This window comes from Lepidochelys olivacea, assembly GCF_965140295.1.
Source record: "Lepidochelys olivacea isolate rLepOli2 genome assembly, chromosome: 2".
Lineage (NCBI taxonomy): Eukaryota > Metazoa > Chordata > Testudines > Cheloniidae > Lepidochelys > Lepidochelys olivacea.
This window is the reverse complement of record NC_140412.1, coordinates 105,216,112-105,237,599: the sequence shown is the minus strand read 5'-3', so window position 1 is coordinate 105,237,599 and position 21,488 is coordinate 105,216,112. Positions and strand designations below refer to the sequence as shown.

The 21,488-nt window shown below is 38.8% G+C and overlaps 1 protein-coding gene across 1 annotated transcript in view; it reads right to left on the bottom strand.

The window, feature by feature from the left end:
• The window catches only part of CTDP1 (CTD phosphatase subunit 1), a 172,754-nt gene that overhangs the window by 134,006 nt on the left and 17,260 nt on the right, over nucleotides 1-21,488 (bottom strand). Inside the window, exons 5-8 of the mRNA XM_084618248.1 lie at nucleotides 16,697-16,847; nucleotides 5,228-5,318; nucleotides 3,546-3,712; nucleotides 1,128-2,216 (exon numbers count right to left, since the gene is read on the bottom strand). Coding sequence (XP_084474374.1) covers nucleotides 1,128-2,216; nucleotides 3,546-3,712; nucleotides 5,228-5,318; nucleotides 16,697-16,847 — 1,498 coding nt within the window. The remainder of the gene's footprint in view (nucleotides 1-1,127; nucleotides 2,217-3,545; nucleotides 3,713-5,227; nucleotides 5,319-16,696; nucleotides 16,848-21,488) is intronic.

The window sequence follows — 21,488 nt, the reverse complement described above, 5'->3', positions numbered from 1 at the left end:
GCTAGCCAAGATCAACATTACAAACACACCTTGCCCACTGATATCTTACCTGGCTATATCACAGTAAAAGCTACCTGTGCCATGTCTCCATTAGGATTTTACAATGAGATTGTTAATCCAAGCTAGTTATCCCACTGTAACAACACCCCCTTTTCTGGCAGTGAAGACAGGGGCTTAGTCACCATTCATCTAGCCAAACAGTTTTTAAACCACTGAAACCAAGTTCATCAAAAACGTTCTTTGCCATGATGTGCTACAAATCAAAGTTTGGGAACCTAGAAATTACCATTGTTTTCAATATTCAGTGCAGAACTCATGATGAATATGAAAAAATATTTCTTTTTCAAGAAAAAAGATGGAAGACTGAATTGGTCAGACGATTAAAGTGGAAAGGATATTATGAGCTTGCACTGAAGTTATAGATTTGGGTGAAAAAAGCTTCACCACGCTAACAAAAATATACTATGATGTTTTTATATTGTAATCCTTTGAAATGAAATTAATGTTTATTTTTGCATATATTCTAATCTTGTAAGAAAGTAGGCAGGCTAGGAAAAGAAATCAAAGGTGACAAAACTGGACTCGTGTTCTTTGTTTGCTTGTTCATGGTTTATAAAGAGGACTTAAAAAGTGTTTTTATTTTTATGAAAGTTGAGCAAGTGAGAGGAGAACTTTAAGTCAAGACTGCTTATCACTTGTTTCTTTTCAGTTACACCTATTTCAGTTAAATACTTGACATTGATAATTTTAGAACAACATCTTCGTTGAATAATCAGCACCTTCCCCCCTTTCATCAAAGAGTAAAAGCTAGCAATACACTTCCCATCTGACACACGCAAGACCAAGACAGACCAGATTTGATGAATGTTTGTTTTTAAAAGAAAAACCAATTTAAAAAAATTCTTAAACCTAAGGAAGCAAAAAGGATACAAGACCTTTTAAAAAATGATTTGCAGTAAACCTTTAAGCTACTTTCCCCCATAATTTAAATCAACATTAAAGATGGCAAGTAGATCAAGGCCCATATTTAACCTTTCCAAGTCTTCAGCCAACTTTTTGTGTAAATAAAATCATGAATGAAAACAATATTTTCATTAACAGAAAACTGATAAATTTCACCTACTTACCTCCCCTTGCTGCAATCAGATGGGTTGCCTTGTTGGGATCATCAGCATTCAGTACTAGGTTCTTTATAATTTTAGCTCCAAGTGCTGTAGCATGATAATGCTCTCGGGTTCTTTCTATGGGGAAATTTGTTGGATAGAGTCCACTAAATATTATGGTAACATCTGCCAATACCTTGCTTTTCAATTCTGGTACTATTTTTCTTATGTCTGGAATTTCATTGATCTCCTTTTTCAGGTATTTATCATACTTAGTATAATAATCAGTGTGCACCCGAACAAGGATCTCTTCGAGGTATATTAAATGGTCATCTTCATCTGTGTCTTCTTCTTCCTCTTCTTCCATGCTCTGATCTAAAGACTCACCCATTGTAATCCCAGACTGCTCGCTATTTTGGGACTCTGTCTCTGCTTCTTTCTTGTCTGCACACCCATTTCCCAGATCACAAAGGCTATCCTGTTCGCTTTCTTCTTGCATTTCAAGATCAACTGTCTTGCCATGAGGGTATACACTAGGTGGAGCCGTCACCTCCCCAGAATGGTTCACTTGACCATCCTTTCCCCCACTCACATCAGTGCAACATTCTTGCTGCAAATTTTCAGCTTGTACAGGCTGCTTTGATTTTTTCCAGCTTCTCTTTCCCTCACTTTCACTATCTGAGGCAGAAGAGGACGACGACTTCTTAGCATCTAATCCACTGTCACTTTCACTGTCACTAGACAATTCAAAGTCCAAGTTATTTGTTGGCTTGTCTTGGGTCTGCTGCTTCTCTGTAACTGTCCTATCATCTTGTTCTGAAGAAATCTGAGACTCCTTAACACTTGTTGAATCAATGACGGCAGCATTTGTTTTATGATCAATGGTATCACTTAAGGAGTCTCTAACATTTAATTTGTCATTGGAATTCAACCCCAAGTTAGAAGTTTCGCTGCTCATAAAGTTACTACCATTTGTAGTACATATCTCTTTTGTAGATTTCCTAAGACCATTACTTTGTTCTTCCACACTCGAAATATTCTTTGATTCTTCAGAATCTTTTGCTGTTACCACTGCAGGATCAGATGGTTCAGTTGTTTTTGAAGAATGATTTACTGAACAAACACACACAAAAAATAAGATGAAGTTTCCCTCTTTTATCCTTCCAAGTAGATGAGCTTTCAATTATGCTTTCAGAAACTCATCATTCCTTTCCTCCATAAATTAAATGAGTTCAATCTACAGCTAAACATATCTATGGATCAGAATACTCTCAGTTGGGATTTTCAAAGGGTGTAAGAGATTTATAGACACTCAACTCCTATTTAAACGTAATAGAAGTGGGGTGCCTAAGCCTCTTGAAAATCCCAGTTTATGTTGCCCTCATCATCATATTATTTGTCTGCCTCACAAAACTTAATGCTTTATCTTATTAGGTAAGGAAGTATCATTCCCATTTAGATGACACACAATGTGCCAAAGGTCAGAGCTTTTTCCAGAGTCCCAATCCAGAGTATTAGCCATAAGATCATCCTCTTTATGAACTTACAAGTTCTGCCCATATTTTTTCTACAGTCTGTTTTCAGAACTGATTGAATACACAACCAAGAAAAATGCTTTAGAAATTGAAAAATATATTTTACTACCATCAAAATATGTTGATCAAACCCTTTAAGAAGGCACTAGTGAGATGCAACAAACGAGAGCAGTGTGCTTCATATGCAGGAAAAGGATTACTCCATAAATAGCTTTTAGACAGGTTTTTTAGGCAGCTGACAAGCAGCAGACAAATGCAGTTAATATTCTTGGCAGGAATAGCCAAGGCCATTCTTAGCAGAGATGACCACATTGTTCATAAAAAGGCATACATGTGACTTGACTGCCCCTTGGTAACCACTATTGCCACTACAGCATGCTGATCTCATTCTATATTTTGAGAAGCAGACTGTCAGGCTATTCATTCCATTCTTATACTTTTTAACCACATGAAACATTACTAGAGTAAAATTAACATAGAACTGAATTCATTTCTAGATGATAACAATGGCAAAAGAACAGTAAACAGGCTCAACAGGAACTAAACATGTACAGAAAAATACGAACTATCCTAAAATGAAAGCTTCTCTCCAAAATACTCAACTGTAAATAAAGTAGGTTCCTTTCCAGCTACTTCTACGAGTTTCAATAAATCCTGGATATATTGGCCTACCCAGTCATCACCTTTTCAGACCCATTTTCTCAGGTGAAAACCACTGCTATAGCATCTGTTCTTCCACTGTTTACAGATTGCGGAAAATAAAATTCTGTCAAATGCAAAATGGATGAGTTTGGTAGACATTGAAACCCCACTATTAGTTTTTTGTTTTAGACAACACTTTGTTAGCATGGTTTTGGTTTGCTAGTCAACTGCTGCTCCAAAAGTAAAATAAGTGAAATGGAATTACCCTTTTTTTTCATCTGAGTTTCCCTTGATCCAGGTGGTGCATTAATATCGCCTATACCCTGAAAGTATACATATTTCTTTACAGTTATCAAATTGGGTGCAAACTTCCAAACATCTTCTCGGTCATCAATAATGCAAACCATAGAGTCACCACATGGGAAGAGATTTCTAAAAAAAAAACAAACAAACTTGTTTTTATTGTCTTAAGATTACTATTTAAAACACTCTGGGTTGACATTCTGGTTAGTTGTGTGTGTTAAAGGAATTAAAACATGAATGATTTCTGAAAAATCAACATATTTATTAGGATTCTAGATGAGTCAATTCATTTACCTGTAACAGTTATCATACAGTCTGCAGCTCTTCTTACTGGTTACTCTACCAATCATCTTTTTGTGGTTTTAAAAAGTTTTATGAACAATTATTAGAAAGAATTTTTCAAGTGAGTTACACAAAAGTCTTAAAAAAAATGGCAATTACATTTATTTGTCCCCTTTGGTTCTAGTGGTCAAAAATATGAGCCCTCCCAAAGTTTAAATTTGAGTATACATAGTGTATTACACGGAATTTCAGTCTAGGTTCTTTTACCTAAACAATATCCTATATAGTAACTTGGTCACACTTATTCATTCCACAAAGATTACCTCTAAACAAGAAGTCTTCGTATAAACCTGACAGGAGAATACTCAGAATAGATCAAAAAATATACCCAGGATAAGAAAAAAAATGTATGATTTGCGGTGAGGAATCCTCCCCTCCCCATAACAGCTCCAATATGGCTATTATTAAATATCAGGCAATCCTATGTTTTACACAGACAAAAGGCCAAGATTGCCAAAAATTGGAGCCTAAAATATGGGTTAAGGAGCTTAAATTAAGCACTGAAGTGTAATTTTTCAAAAGTGCTGATCATCAATGAAACTCAAAAGTGATGCGGACCCAGCAAAGTCAGGCCATGTAAGTACCTAAATACAGATTTAAGAGTCTATCTTTAGGCTACTATTTTGAAAAATCTTGGCTTAAATTTCTACAATATAAAAACGCACAAATTATATTATGAAATGAACCACAAAATGAAATAAAATAACACTGGTTGCCTGCAAACCACAGAGGGAAAAAATGTAGGGCCAGTCTACACTATCACTTAAATTGATCTAACTTATGTCGCCTAGGGGTGTGAAAAAGTCCCCTACTTCCCCGCAAGTGACACAAGTTTCGTGCTGTCCACACTGTCCAGATGCTCTCCCGCAGACATAGCTTATGCTTCTCAAGAAGGTGGAGTAATTATGCCGATGGCAAAGCACATCTTCACCAGATGCGCTACAAGAGCGCAGCTGCTTCGGTGCAGCTATGATGATGTTGCGCTGTAGTGTAGACTTGCCCTGAGTTGCAATTATCTGCAGGCATAAAACATCTGAAAACAGAGGTTATCACTGAATGTGAGAGTCTAAATTATCTTGCTTGAACATTACAGGGTGTAACACCCACTGAAGCATTGAGTAGATGAAGCCTATAAGCATCAGCTTGCACTTCTCAGTTTTATTACTCTCTGTGAAGGTACAGATTTATGGGGTACAGAAGGGATAAAGACAGTTTCTCCCTTTAATACTTATGTTCCCAACATTCTGCCCTCATTTCCTCTGCTGAATTATTTATTAAGACGTTTCGCACCCCCATACATACCTAAGATTCCCCGTTTTAGAAAATGGATCAATACATTCATCTCTTGACAATATCCGATGAGAAAAAAGTTTCTTTTCAGGGTCCAAAAATCCTTTTGAAAGAAGAGTTTGAAGTTAATATTCCTTCACAGCAACATTTTCTCCCTGTTAACATTCTACATAATCTGTTTTCAGAGTCTATCACACCATACTACACTAAGCCCATCTTTGTGCATTAACAGAATACAAATGGAGCAACACAGCCTTTCAATTAGAAGTTTATTTTAAACTCTGTGATATTGGTGTAACCAAATATTGAGATATTTAAGCTCCAAAAAGTATTTGTTATATACCAGGTAAAGAATAAACATAGTAGGTTAGATATCTGTCACTAATTCGGTAGGACTCCTAATATCCAATCCCAATTCCTTTAACATAAAAGCAATAATGAAGTTACAAAAATTAACTTGTGGCATCAGTGAATAATCAAGGTAAAAGGAAGTAAGCATAGCTGTCAGTTAAATAAGGTTCTGGCAACTTACATTTAGAACACTTTAAGACTAAATCCTGTCCTTAGCACATTGTGCCTAGGGTCTGCAGAGAAGTCTCATGTGAGCTGGCAAAGTACTGCAATGCTTAAGCATAATGGGCAAATTAAGGGGCAGTTTCAGTTTGAACTCTTGCATTTGTTGTTTTAAATTGTGCCTATAACATTGTTTTAGTGCATTTGTACTTGAACTAAGAATAAATCACAGGATTTCTTGAAATGTTAGACCCATTTACATAAATCTGTGCTGACTGCGCTGTTTGTTAAGAAGAAATAGGAGAAGGTATGCTGGCTAATTTAAAGACAAGATAAAATACAATTAGTTTGGCAAAATGGCAAATTCATCCATATACAAACATGGTAATGCAGCTGACCTCTCTGTTAATGTAATTAACCTTTCTTTATAAGCAGACATTGTGGTCTCATAACTGCTCTGAAACAAAAAAGTGGTGTTTCATGTATTATTCTGAATTTGCCATTTTGCTGAACTGATTACATTATAACCTGCTTTGAGATTAGCTTGAACTTCTCACTGTTCCTGCAGATAACACAATCATTACTTATTTATACAAACACAAATTTCAAAAAAGGTGGCCATGTTATAGTCTATTGCCCAAATTTTCAGAAGTGACTACTGATGTCGGGGCAGGGGGGAAGGCAAATCTGAAGCTCACTCCAGGGACCTTATGAATTTTCAAAGCGTGTGTACTCAGAACTTTCTGAAAGTCCGGCCCCTTTTAGGTGTCTCAGTTTGAGCAAACAAAATCCCTAATCTCTTTCGAAAATTTGGACCTATATGTATTAATATAAATGTGTAATTGGAATAACTTAAAACCCATAAAAAGCAAGAAAATTCTGAGTTAAGGACAGAAGTTCAACCTTAACTCACCCGACTATGCTTAAGAATTGCAGCAAACGCATGTAGAATCATCCCCTGTAGAGAGACCCTTGCAGTACCTAGGCATAATGAATTGAAAATATTAACTACAGAGAACCATTGCCACACACAGAAAGAATATATTTTGACAAACTGTATGTAAATCATCATATACGGCATTATTGTACAACTGTCACACCGTCAGCTGTTCCTCCCCCTCGCCAGTCATCTGAGTAAAATAGAAGCCTTCCATTCTCATTAGTACATTCCTGCCTAATTCGTCAGCGAAACCATAATCTAGTACTTGCTACATTGTCACATTACATGTGGTAGGAAACCTGAACATACATAAGTGTTGACAGCCAATAATGATGGAAGATGCAGAAGTACACAGTTATTTAACAGGGCTTTGGGAAAAGTCTAGTTCATTTATGCTTTTTCCTGGCAACTGATGGCAAGTAAAAAGAAAAATAAGGACAGTTCACTACAGATGCAAAACTGCCCCCCACAAATTGAAGACCCAATTTGAAAAAAGTCAGGTCCATTACATCTTTATCTTAAGAGTTTAAGCTTTCATATGACCGTACCAGTTTCTAATACAGCTCAGTATGGATTAGTCACACAAACTTTCAGTGAAGCCTTATAAATTGGTGTTAAATTGAATGAAGTACACTAAGTAACCAAAAGGCATACTTTTTACTAAGGAGCTTCTCTCTGAAATTTACTTTTCTAAAACATTGCCAAGTCAATGGAAAAACAAAGTATAATATCCATTTGTTTATATATTTCCCAGAAATGGCATAAGGGAGGCACATAATATTTCTTTGATGGAATAAGGTTAATTTGCTTTAACAAAATGTCTGTCTTTAAATCTTTAAGAAGAATAACTTTTCACCAGTACTGGCTACGAAGTGAGTTTCTTCCATACAAGAAGAACTGAGACACTCAGTGGCTAGACCACGTATTAACAAAAAACATCAACTAATCCACCAGCAGGTACTGACTAAACACAAAGTTCCTTGTAGTTCATTTCTAAAGGTTTTCTTCCTCTTCACAAAAAGAATTAGAACTACACACATTTTTCCTCTTGGGAGGTATGTCAGAAAATGTCAAGTGAAAAATTTTAAAACTCTTAATGTTATTACTTACCAAGCTACACATTAGAAGAAAAAATAGGGGGTGTTGCTTGCTTTCAATAATAAAGCCATAAATAGCATTTCCTGTTAGGCTATAACTGCTACCTTTCACTAGTTAGCATACATTTTCTATATTTTTCATAGCACAATGTATGTACTTCTCAAAACAGCATTTAACACTGAGCTTCACAAATGAATTTTACTCATTAATACATTTACCCATCAAGTCACATCTTAGCACACATCAAAAAAAGCTCATTTCACATACAAGTACAGCCAAACATGGACTATTTAAAGCCTTTGATAGAAACCAAAGTGGACAACTGAAGAAACTGTCCTAACTAGAAACCGTGAGTTTATATAGGTCTACTTATTCTTTTAAGCAGCCACCCATTTGTTGAATACAATTTTTAATCAATTACATGTTCCATTGTCATCTTTGTGTAATCAGCTCTTCATTTTCCTGCTTTTATACTTCTAGAAAATTCTCTATAGCTGTATGACATCACAGAGATTCTACAGAAATCCAAAATTCTTTAAGTGACACTCATTACAGCCCCCCTTTACCACCACCCTGTCCCCCAGTTGTTGCAGCCCATTGAACTTCTTGCCCTGCTATGGAATTGTTTACCATTAAAAATAATTAAGATAAAGTAACAACCACTACCACCAGAACATGGGAATGAGAGACAAAGAGGACAATACCACGGATATATCACCATACTTGATTTTTCTACTCCAAGATGCTCAGACACTGTGGTGATGGACATAATATAAAACTACAGAGAGAAGAATTTAGTCTCCTACTTCTTAAAAGCGCAGGACTCGTTTGTTTCTAAGTTTATAATTCAAAGTTAGTAATTAGTTAATTTTATAGCTTAACCATTTCAATTGTTTTAGATAAATGAATACAGAGCACAGGGGTACATAGTGATATTTAATATTTTAAAGTATGCTATCTTAAATCTGACCTCAATACATTTAAAAGCTCAACTAGTCTATCAGATGTCAGAAGGTAAACAGAAATGTTTTATCTGGGACAAATATCTCTAGGAGGAGGAAGAGGGAATGAATACAGTTACAACCCAGTACTTGTCACAAACTGGAAAAAAGTTAAACACTTTCACAAGCTACCCTGGGGAGAAAACATATGTAATTATTTTGTATAAATCTGAAGGAAAACCATAAAGTTTAACTAGGATGCCATCACAGAAAATCACCAAAAACCTAATCAAGATGTTAATGAAGCCTCTGGGTATAACACAAGAGTCTATCTACTCTATTTTGGTTCTTCTTGAGTCCTATAGCTCCAGCATCTGTGCACCTTTTGGGTGGGCTTACCATTCAGTCATAGAAAAATGAATGGTCTTGATTACAATAAAGATCAGATGACAGAAGATGAATGTGCAAGTGATTACAGCACCTGCACTCCATACTATATTTCTGCACAATTAAACTATCAACATTTATATTGTGCTAGGCTACAGTGTGGGAAGAATGCATCCCTGCTCTGAAGAGCTTAACAGTCCAACAGACAGAAAGAGATGAAAAGTGCAGAAAGGGACACAAACTAGCACAACGATCAGATTGATGGCAGGCATACATGTCTGTTATGTATCTGCTTATATATTTTCTCTCTACCACAAAAAAACCCCCAAAACAAACAAACAACAAACTTAGTTTTAGGGTAGTTTGAGGGGTGACAACTCATGGGTGAAGTGGGGAGGAGAAGGAATTGCTGGAGTAAGAAGGAAGTGAGTAAAGCAAGGGACAGTAGAAAATGCTATGTGTGCCCAGGGAGACTATGGGAGGATAGCTGAAGCCTCAACACTCTTGCTAAAATTGCAGTGGTAACAGAGGAACAGCAATACAGTGAGTAATAAAGAAGGTCCACAGGCCAAGTTTCAGAGTTGAACGAAGGACGTCACGAGGTGGTAGAGGTATCTCTCTGCTACTGTTGCTCTCAGTTCAGAGAGGAAGCCACTGGGCCCAGTGCCCCAAGTGTGCCTCTTTGACCATATATGGGAGGGGTTTGGCCAGGAAAGCTCTGGACTTATTCCCTGCATCCTTGACCATAACACGGCTGGCTGCTTTAGAGAAGTAGTCATTCTCTGAAACATCTAGCACAGGCCAACATAGGAGACATGTTAACTAGAGCATTAGTGTTTCAGTATGGGAATGCTTTTGTTCAAATGTTACCTCCTCTACCATATTATACACATTTCCAGGTCACAGCACTCAGAGCAGAGAGCCAGAGCCAGGCCCAGCCCCATGGGACAGGCACCAATGCTGTGGCGTGTACTCACTTTCCAATCCCCACACCCCATTCCCTGGGGCTTACCTTTCAGCATCTCAAAGTATACTCATGAATGCTGATGTTGTGAAAACTACACTTGGCAACCTTTCAATGACGTATTTTTTTCCCCCTGCACCTCTGATCTAAAATTTACTAAAAATTCCTATTCCAAAAATTATAGCCTTCCTTAGTGGGGATATCAAAATAAAACCAAAATGGGGCTTACCACAGAAATTAAGTCTCAACTTTAATTCTGCCATTCCCTTATCTACCGTAGAATCTGGCAAGAGTTACTGACCTGATCCTCCAATGGGAGTCAAGGATTCTCAGCCCCTGGTGACCTATTTCAGTTCTAGAACAACCTACTTCGCCATAGATCAGAGATGGTCAAACTTACTGACCCTCCGAGCCACATATGACAATCTTCAGAAGTTCAAGAGCCAGGGCTTCAGCCCCGTGGGAGGCGCCTGCTGGGGCTTCAGACCCACTCCTATTGAAGCCCCTAGCCCTGAGAGGTGCACCCCACAGGGCTAAAGCCCCAAGACCCTCCTCCCCGCTGGGCAAAAACCAGAGGTGATGCATGGGGGGGGCAAAGGGGAGGGGAGGAACGGGACCGACATGGGGTCACATGCCTCCCCAGATTTCTACCAGGGTTTGCTGGGCCCCTCAGTCACATGGTGCCACCAGGCCCCCTCCATACCACGGCAGCTGCTGGAACCAGCAACCTTGGAGCTGCAGCCCATGGGGAGAGCTGGCAGCAAACAGCTGGGAGCAGCACGGAGAGCTACTGTTTTTGCTGCTACCTTTCTCCGTGCAGTGGCCCCTCCTGCAGCTTCCAGCTGTTTGCTGCTGTGTCTCCACGCGGAACTAACACCTGGGAGGTGCAGGGAGGGCCTGCTGAGCGTAAGAGGGAGGTGTGCTTGGGGGGGGGCCTTGACTCAAGCAGTTGGAGGAGCCCAAACCTTTAACTTGTGTCCCGCCCACTCTCAGCAGGCACCAGTCATCTCTGGCAGAAGCCTCTACACTCTTGCTAAAACTTGGAGATGGGTCAATATGTTCAGCTGAAAGTTACAGATAAAACGTGTATTCCAGTTGCTGAACATATGTTGTTTCTACATAAACTGAAGACACAATCTTACACGTGTTTCATATCACATCATGTTAATACCATAAGATATTTGGCATGTGTAACAAAAATCATTGCCAAATAAATTTATAATCAGACATTTGAAGATGTGAACTTATCTGTATTAAAATTATCCCATATACAGTACTTACATTTATAGGCAAGTCATGCTATTTTTTGTTCTGGTTTGACACACTGGCCAACTATGTTTATTTCATATTCTTCAAATTCTGTCATGCAATATGATTTTTACTGCTCAAGAGGCATTTTCATTGGGAAATCAATCAGGTTTGCAACACATGCAGCATCTTCATTAGATTTATCACCATGCTACTTCTACAGTAGCTAGGTTCACAGTAGCTATGTCATGAGCCTAAATAACATAGATAGCATCACTAAATTTTTATATTCACTTGTGTATTATATAAATATTATAAAATTAGCTATAGCCGCTAACTAAAGAAGTTATTCCATTTTAAAAAGCATGTAACTTTCAATAAAAAGGTTCTATCTGATAAGGCTGAAAGTCCAGATATCTAGAGATTTTATGCGAACTTATACTAATTATACATGTGATGAAAAAGTTTACTCACTTAACTGAGAGAAAACAGCCAGGTTATAACACATTGGAAGGACCCTACCAAATTCATAGCCATGAAAATTCTGTCATCTAGTCTCCCCCATGAAATCTGCTAGAGAGAGCCAGGGCTAAGGTGCCCCAGCTGGGGCTCCTACCATGCATCGAGTTACAGCTGTTCAGTCTTTCCAGGACTGAGAGGGACAGGACTTCCTCTTCACCTGCAGGGGCTGCTTCCAGGTCTGGATCAGACTCACCTTCGGGAACCTCCTCTGGCTGCAGGAAGCTTCGCACTCCCGCCCCGCCTCCTTCCCCCACCACTCTCCAGCCACAGGGGGAGGAGTCACTGCACAGGGAGCAGCCACAGAACTTCTTGCAGCCAGGGGAGGTTCCTGGAGATGGGTCTGACCAAGCCCCAGCAGCTGCTCCTGCAGGAGAAGAGGAAGTCCAGTCTCTCCTCAGCCCAGCCGGGATTAGAAGCTGGAGGCCAGTGCACTGTAGGAGCCCCGGGCTGGGGCACCCCTAGCCCATGGCACCAGAACAGGGAAGGCCGGGGGTCACACCCCCACACTTTTTTAAACACAGGCGTATTTATTAGCTTCCCTGCCATGAAGTGCAGCCCCTGCCAGTGCCACTCCATGCCTGCCTAAGGCTTGCAGTTTGGGGGAGCAACGCTGCAGTGAAGTGCAGCCCGTCAATGCCACGCTGCGCCTGCCAATAGCTTGCAGTTTGCCCGTCCCCACCCTTCCCCCAACTACACTCATGTTAAAAAGTGGGGGCCACAGCCTCTAGCCCCTCCAGTGGCTCCCCTCACTTCTACAAAGCTTCCAGAACCCTTACACCTAAGCCCTGCCCCTCCCTGGCTCTGGGCCTAGCACTTGGGGAGTTAAAGGGGCCTTGGGCTGACTATTCGGGGGTGGGGGGGGGGAGATCACAACACACCAACCTGACCATGGGGCCCTGGGCAGTCACCCACCTGTAAGGCTGGCCCCCCCCCCATACCATGCAACCATTACATCTGAGCTGCCTGCTGCTCTATGGCTGCCCAGCTCTGAAGACAGCGCTACTGTCAGCAGCAGTGCAGAAGTAAGGGTGGCAATACTGCGAGCTCCCTACAATAGCCTTCCGACCCCCTCACAACCCTTTTAGGGTTGGGACCCCCACGGTTATAACACCATGAAATTTCAGATGTAAATATCTGAAACTGTGAAACTGACTATTTTTAAAAGCCTATGACTGAAATTGACCGAAATAGACTGTGAATTTGGTAGGGCCCTATATATTGGGGTTGGAAACATATCACCCATCTATTCTACCTCCTCCGATCTGAATCGGACATATGATTTTTCTTTATAAGGATGGGTGGCCACAGGAACTGCCCGAAAGTCTGTAAGTGGCAGCCAGTCTCAGTGGGAGATCAGCCCACTGTTCCCTATTGCATCTGGACATATCTGGTGTGGGGATACATAGATATTAAGGTCAGAAGGGACCATTATGATCATCTAGTCCGACCTGTACAATGCAGGCCACAAAATCTCACCCATCCACTCCTGCAATAAGCCTCTCACCTATGTCTGAGCTACTGAAGTCCTCAAATCATGGTTTAAAGACTTCAAGGTGCAGAGACTCCTCCAGCAAGTGACCTGTGCCCCATGCTACAGAGGAAGGCGAAAAACCCCCAGGGCCTCTTCCAATCTGCCCTAGAGGAAAATTCCTTCCCAACCTCAAATATGGCGATCAACTGAACCCTGAACATGTGGGCAAGATTCACCAGCCAGATACTACAGAGAATTCTTTTTTGGGTAACCCAGATCCCACCCCATCTAACATCCATCACAGGCCATTGAGCCTATTTACCATAACTAGTTAAAGATCAGTTAATTGCCAAAATCATGTTATCCCATCATACCATCTCCTCCATAAACTTATCGAGTTTAATCTTGAAGCCAGATAGGTCTTTTGCCCCCACTGCTTCCCTTGGAAGGCTATTCTAGAACTTCACTCCTCTGATGGTTAGAAAGCTTCATCTAATTTCAAGTCTAAACTTCCTGATGGCCAGTTTATATCCATTTGTTCTTGTGTCCACATTGGTACTGAGTTTAAATAATTCCTCTCCAGTATTTATCCCTCTGATATATTTACAGGGAGCAATCATCTCCCCTCAACCTTCTTTTGCTTAGGCTAAACAAGCCAAGCTCCTTGAGTCTCCTTTCATAAGACAGCCTGTGCAAAATTTATACAAATAGGAGATCAAAAGCAGAAAATATGGAAGGGAAGAGATACAGTGAAGAGGGTACAGGACCTGGATGTACATGAGGGGCAAACAAAGGCGTGCCGGGGAATCATGTTTTCTGGTCTCAGATATAGGGGCCTTACCAAGAAGAAAAAAGATCTCAGGAGCATGCAGGAAGGGGCCATCAAAAGTGTGTGCAGAAGATCTGGGGAGGCATACAGACGGTGTATGTGAAATCTGGCAAGGCAGAGTGGTTTAAGTTTTTCCATATGGATAAAAGACTCCTTTGTTTCATCTTCTATTTCCTCTAGTCTCATCTATTCCCTTCCAGCTATCTGCTACCCCTTGCTAAATACTAACTGAATATTTCCCACTATAAATTATTTCTCTGAACAATACCGCCATCAAGCGTTCAACACATGCACAGACTATGTCAAGTTTCACATTACTACAGCTTAGCCATCACTCTCACACACTCATTAGCAGCTTAACTTTCTCTTCCTGCCAGCACAGGATACTACAGCAGAAACTAGCAAAAGCTAGAATGTCATATCACATCTAGTGCTAAAGTTTACTATGCAAGAGAACCAAGCTTAAGTCCCATTTCCTCATTCCCTGAACAAACCAGAACCACTCTCATCAGGAAAATGGGAGTAAGTTAACATATAAACATTGTGTCCTGTGCTGTGAAATAAAGACAGTCCCTGTCCCCAAAATTTATAATCTTATAATGACACTGATAGCCTCTAAAGGGAGCTTCACCAAGTATATCAGTCACCAAATAACGAATGATTTATAATCAATGAGGGAACAAGTCTTGTGGTTCTGTCCCAAAGTGGACGACACACCCTTCCCTTCTCTCCAGAAGTAAAGTTACTTTGATCCTCTAAATCATTAGTTTCAGGTTACAGGAGTCTCTTGCAATCTTTAAGCACATCAAATTGCATCTTCAATGCCTTACTTGGATCAAAATTCTCTACAAAATCCCCTATTTTGTAGTTTGTCATCCCTTGTAGTTTATCATCTCAGGTCATTATTTAACACTGGTATCTAGACAGGGCCCAAAGGCCCTAATAAAAAACAGAGTCCTGTTGTGCTTGACACTCTACAAACACACAAAACACAATACAACAGGAGGAAAAGGAAAAGGATATGGATAACAGCAATAGGTACAATTTTACTCACTGACAACATTCACTAGACTGAGACAGATTAATGTGTATTTTTATTTCTTCCACTGGGGTCACAAACTAATGAATTACTTAGCTGCTATTGACATGATCCTAACGGAATATTAGCAGAGTATTTTTAAAAGCAAAAACTAAGGAAATTAACAAAATACTACACTGAAACATGAGGTTCAGGAGGGGAAAACAGCCAAGTTTACAGTTCAATCATGTATTGGTGGTCGTGTCCTCAACTTGCATGTTAGGGTAATGTGTCTAACATTAACATTCATTTATGTCTGTTGAAAATGATATTGTAGATTTCCCTTTCCTTTTAAATTAAAACATTTGAGAACAAGTTTTAATGAGGTTGTGAGAGGCAAGATCTATAACTTGATGAGAAAGGATATGAAAACACTGAAATACAAAACGTTATTCTCTAATAAATGCCAATACTGAATCGCAGCTCCAAGAGACGGGCACAAATAGAACTACCATATAAGCATCTCTTTGAGGTCTCCATATGAGCACCTCTTCATATGAGTAGAGATTAATAAGACTGGGACTTTTCAGCTTGGAAAAGAGATGACTAAGTAGGGGGATATGATAGAGGTCTATAAAATCATGACTGGTGGAGAAAATAAATAAGGAAGTGTTATTTACTCCTTCTCATAACACAAGAACTAGGAGTCACCAAATCAAACCATCAGGTAGCAGGTTTAAAAACAAAAGTGGTATTTCTTCACTCAACGCATAGTCAACCGGTGGAACTCTTTTCCAGAGGACGTTGTGAAGGCCAAGACTATAACAGTTCAAAAAAGAACTAGATAAATTCATGGAGGATAGGTCGATCAATGGCTATTAGCCAGGGTGGGCAGGGATGGTGTCCTAACCTGTTTGCCAGAAGCTGGGAATGGGCGAAAGGGGATGGATCACTTGCCTATTAGCTATTCTGTTCATTCCCGCTGGGGCATCTGGCATTGGTCACTGGCGGAAGACAGGACACTGGGCAAGATGGACCTTTCGTCTGACCCAGTATGGGCATTCTTATGTTCTCATGTCAGCTGATTGACATTAACACTGATACTTCTATGGAAGGGAGACAAAAGATTTATGTCTCTCACTCCCTCTCCTGAAGGGAGTGTTGCTTTCAGACTGCCTGAGGAAGGCATAGGGTGAAACCCAGATACCTCATCGAATCCACCCAGTAAGGACCTTCTTTAAATGCAAAGACAGAAGAAAAGTTGTGGCTCATTTCCTAAAAAATAAACACGACTGTATTTAAGTAAAAGAGAAATTAGTATATGGACTGTGGTCCAAAAAAGTTAAGCATTCTGCTTATAGAACTCTATTCTTTATTCAATGCAATATTTTAATTTGCATTATTAATTTACAGTTTTGGGTCTTCAATGGCATTATAGTTTGCACAGAATCTTCTTTCAAGGTATAAATGGACAGAGACTTGGAAAAGAACAGAAAGTCAAAGTCGCATCAAATCTTAAAGGCTGATAACTCAAGTAGCATGCTACTCACCTGCAATTGTATGTGCATAAAGTCTGCTACCGAAGGTAAAAACATGTAATTCATACAGCTTGGCAATCTTTTCTAGGAATTCCTTGCAATGAGGACGCAAACGAGTATGCAGCATAGGTTCACCTCGACCTAACTGGAAATGGAATATTCCCTAGAAGAGAATAAATAACCCCATAGCAAGACTTATAAAGCAATTAAGTTTAGTACAAAAACAAACATGCCTAAAAGCACCTCCCTTTACCTCAGTTTTATTCGGAGATCCTACTTCAGCCCAATTAAGCTGAATAAGATTTTCATTTGGACATATATTTGACCCAAAGCATATTTTGGTTTTTATAAGGCAGTACAACACATTTTTGACTTGCAGCAATTGTTTACGTTAGAATATTGAAAGAGTTACCCAGGCTGTCAAAGGTTTGTTTACACAACAAATTTTATGAAAATATCTAATTACATTTCTTAAAGAGTTTGTTTTACTCTCAGTGATGTGAGCAGTTTTACTACACACTGGGCTGAAAAATGAAACAAACTGCCAATTTGTGTTGAATGAAAAAAACTCTACCTATGAAAATGCATATAGCAGCTCAGGAAGGGATACACAGAAATGTCAAAGTAAGCTGAGCACTCATTTATGAGCCCCCTGAATACTTGTTTTATAAACATGGATTTACCCAGACAGACAGTCATTGAACTATGCAGGTCATTTATTTTATTTTGTCGTCACTGATCCCTCTCTAATGAGGGAAAACATTAACAAGTATAACCATGTCAGGCATATGGAAGTACAGGGTGGATTAAAAAAATCAAAGATTTAAGAAATAAAAAAAATAAATAGATTTGTTTTATTTAAATTGGATTTTTTTGATAAAATGCTTTTTGAGGAAAAAACCTATCTAAAGATAGTTTTAATTAAGATACATTATAGCTCAAAGATATCTCATCATGGAATAGGGATTATAAATTCTAATTCTTTAGTAGGAGATAATATATTCATGTAATGTTTAAGAAAACTTTTGTAAAGGAGTTCCAATAGTTCATGGATTAGGGACCAATCTTATGGGGTTCCAGGGGCTTCTGTATAGATTATTTAGGTTAATCCTTCTATCTACCCAGTGGGACTCAGTGCTCAGTCTAGAAGATACCATCAGAGATACTTAGTTTTGCAGTTCTCAAACTGTGGATTTGTGTCTCCAGAGGTAACATGCTTGCCAACAGCAAAAAAGTTTTAAAATAAATAATAAATAGAAGTGAGAAATAACAGACCTTAAACCCTACTGTCCCTCTGCAAATTTGTGTACAGAGTCAATCCCTTACCTCTCGCTAAAAGTGAATAGTTTAAAAAAGTTCAATGCATAGAAGATTGTTGGGGGTGGAATAGATCTGGACAAGAAGAAGTCTGGAGATAAATGTGAGAAGGGAGGGATAGGCAGTGGAAACAAGTGAAACTGTGTGAGCAGCATATTCCAGAAGTCTTGAGGTCTTTCTGAGTGTAGCCTTCATTGACTTGATATCTACCATACCATTCTCACACTAGAAGAGAAAACCTATTATGACAGCAGGCCATAAAAGAGACCCAGTTTGGGAATATTTTAATATTTAATGTCTACCTGTGGGTAAGACAGACATGCGTGCAAAATGCAAACAGTGCAACAAAGAAATGCAAGGCCTGGTTGCCCAAATGAAACAACATCATGAGACGTGTTCCTTCTCAGGAGGAAGCTGCGTTGAAAATGATGAAAGTAACATGCAGGATCTTTACGCTGGTAAACTTTTTTATTTCATATTCCTTTCTTAAGGACTGCTTGTCTTCCTTCTGGACTATTCTTGAATTCTCATGTTTGAGCAAAAAATATAGTTGTTACTCTATGGTACTATCATTTTAGATGCAGTTGTGATGAAAATAAATAGCTGAAATAGGCAGATCTTCCTTTTACAATTTCACCTTTAAAGTAGTACTGAGTGTCAGTGAATGCAATGAGTAATACTAAATGAGCAGTATGGTAATATTAAATAACTGCATTGACTTATTTTGTTTAGGAGAATCCATCCTCAACATACAGGATTCTGAAGACTATCCACCTTCAAGACCACCATCATTTTCTATAGTTTCAGAGTTATCTGCCAATGATAGTGTTTCAATCGCAACATGTATGTCACATAACCACAGTATATCACCTGTAGCAAAAAGAAGAAAAAAAACCCTCTATCATCCAGAAACAACCATAGATAAGTTGGTGATAAGAACCAGCAAATTACAAAAAGAGTAACCGATGAAAAAAACTGCCCGGTTTGTTTATGCAACAAACTCCCCTTTCCATATGATTGAGAACCCATACTTCATTAACATGGTTCAGTCATTAAGATCAGGATACAGTCTACCCGACAGAGCAGATGTCGCAGGCAAATTGCTGGAAAAAGTGTATGAAAGAGAAATTGAGCAGTGTGCAAAAAGTCTAGAGAGTAAAATTGATAACCTGAGTCTTGATGGGTGGAGCAATGTCCACAATGATCCTGTTGTATGTGCTTGTGTGACAACAGAAGAAGGGAATGTCTTCCTTACAGAAACAATTGATATATCAGGAAATGCACACACAGCAGAATACTTACAAGTAGCAGCAGTAAAAGCTATAACAAACTGAAAAAAAAATTCAAATGTCTAGTACGCAGCTTGGTCACAGACAATGCTGCAAATGTATCCAAGATAAGAAGAAATTATTTAGAAGAGAGAGTCCCAAGCTAATAACATACGGTTGCAGTGCTCATTTGATGCACCTCCTAGCCAAAGACTTCACTGTGTCAGAAATAAACACTAATGTTGTTGAAATTACAAAATACTTCCGTAACAACCACTTTGCAGCAGCTGAAAAAAGTGGGAGGAATCAAGCTAACTCTCCCACAAGACGTGCGATGGAACTCAGCAGTGGACTGTTTTGAGCACTAGATCAAGAACTGGCCTAATCTGATGACAGTTTGTGAACAAAATTGGGAAAAAACAGATGGCACTGTCACAGCCAAAGTTCTTAACATTGGGCTTAAGAGAAATGCTGAACACATGCTGAGTACCCTGAAGCCTATTTCTGTAGCCTTGAAAAAAATGCAGGAAAAAAGGTGTTTTATTGCTGACGCTGTTGAAATCTGGAAGGAACTGAGTGAGATCTTAAAAAGAGAAATATGCAATGACAGAGTTACATTACAAGCATTAAAAAAATGAATGGGACAAGCACTATCTCCAGCTCATTTTCTTACAAATATTCTCAATACTCAGTACCAGGGTCAAACCTTAACTGCTGAAGAAGAGGAGTTGGCTATGACATGGACATCCAGTAATCATCCCTCCATAACACCAACTATAATAAACTTCAGAGCTAAGGGTGAACCATTCAAGAAATATATGTTTGCTGATGATGTTTTAAAGAAAGTCACACCAGTGAACTGGTGGAAGTCACTTAAGCACTTGGATTCAGAGACTGTTGAAATGATAACCTCACTTTTAACATCAGTAGCTTCTTCTGCCGGTGTAGAAAGAATATTCTCTTCCTTTGGACTAATTTATTTCAAATTGAGAAATCGTTTGAGACCTGAAAAAGCAGGAAAGCTTGTTTTTCTTTTCCAGATTATGAACAAACAGGAAAATGAAGGTGAAGATGACTGAGTTAGCTGCAGAAGCCAATATCTTAAGTTTCTCATGTTGTCCTGGCTGACATAGTCTATTTAATTTTTGTTGTTTTTAAATATTCCATTTAACTATTTTAGTTAAACAATTTTAATAAAAACAAACCTGATTTTAAAAACCCTGAATGTTTAACTAAATTCAAAAATTCATATGCTTGTTTTGTTATAATATTATATGTTTGCTGTTGGAGAAAAAAATCCAGAATACATATTGCTGTTTTAGTTAAATAAAACAATTTAAAATGTCTATCTGGTGATGTTCTCCTCCTAATACAGCATGGCAAAAAAAAATCCTCCAAATATTAATGATTAACCTGTTGAACTGGAGATAAGTTCACCTCTCAATGACTTCAGGAATACCTGCTTCAATTACCTTTGGTAAATGAAATAACCAATCATTCATTTTCTGATATAGCTATAAAAATAATCTGAAAAGTTTTCAAAATAAATCACTTAAAAAATGTATCGTGTACCCCTTCTAAAAATGAAACCTACATCTATCTCTGAGTTGTGAAGAATATGTATTAAGGTTATAACAATCAACAAGAATGCACTTTTATGTAGAAATTCATGACTAAATAGAGTCTTCCTGATTAGTGATTTAAATAATGATTTAAACCAAATCCACCCTGTGGAAGTGTGAGGTTAAGTTACTCTATTTGTTTTAAGGTTTCCAACTAGGAAACATAAAAACAAACTTTAAATTTTCATCTATGCAGGTGCCTACCAACCTCTCTGAAAAGGAAACAACTTGACACTTACCTAAAGCAGCACAATAATACTTTTTTGCAAGCAAGAATAAAGACAGAGTTGGAAAATCATCTGGTGTTATCCTGAAAAATCACTTCTAACAACACTCCCTTAGAAGCGTCCTGTGCACTGTTTCTAGGTGGGAGGTCAGGGAAACAGAAAAAACGCTAAGGGGCAGCAGAGAGGATTTTTTGGGGGTAAATTAATTGCATCAGAATGTTTTACCTACTAGTTAGAAGTAACACTGGAACTATAAGAGATAAGATCGAAAAAAGTCTATTTTTAGTAGTTTACTTTGTATAGTTATTTTCCTGTGAGAGAGAGAATCTTTCACGCAGCAACGAGAGACAGGAAAACATTAGATGTTATT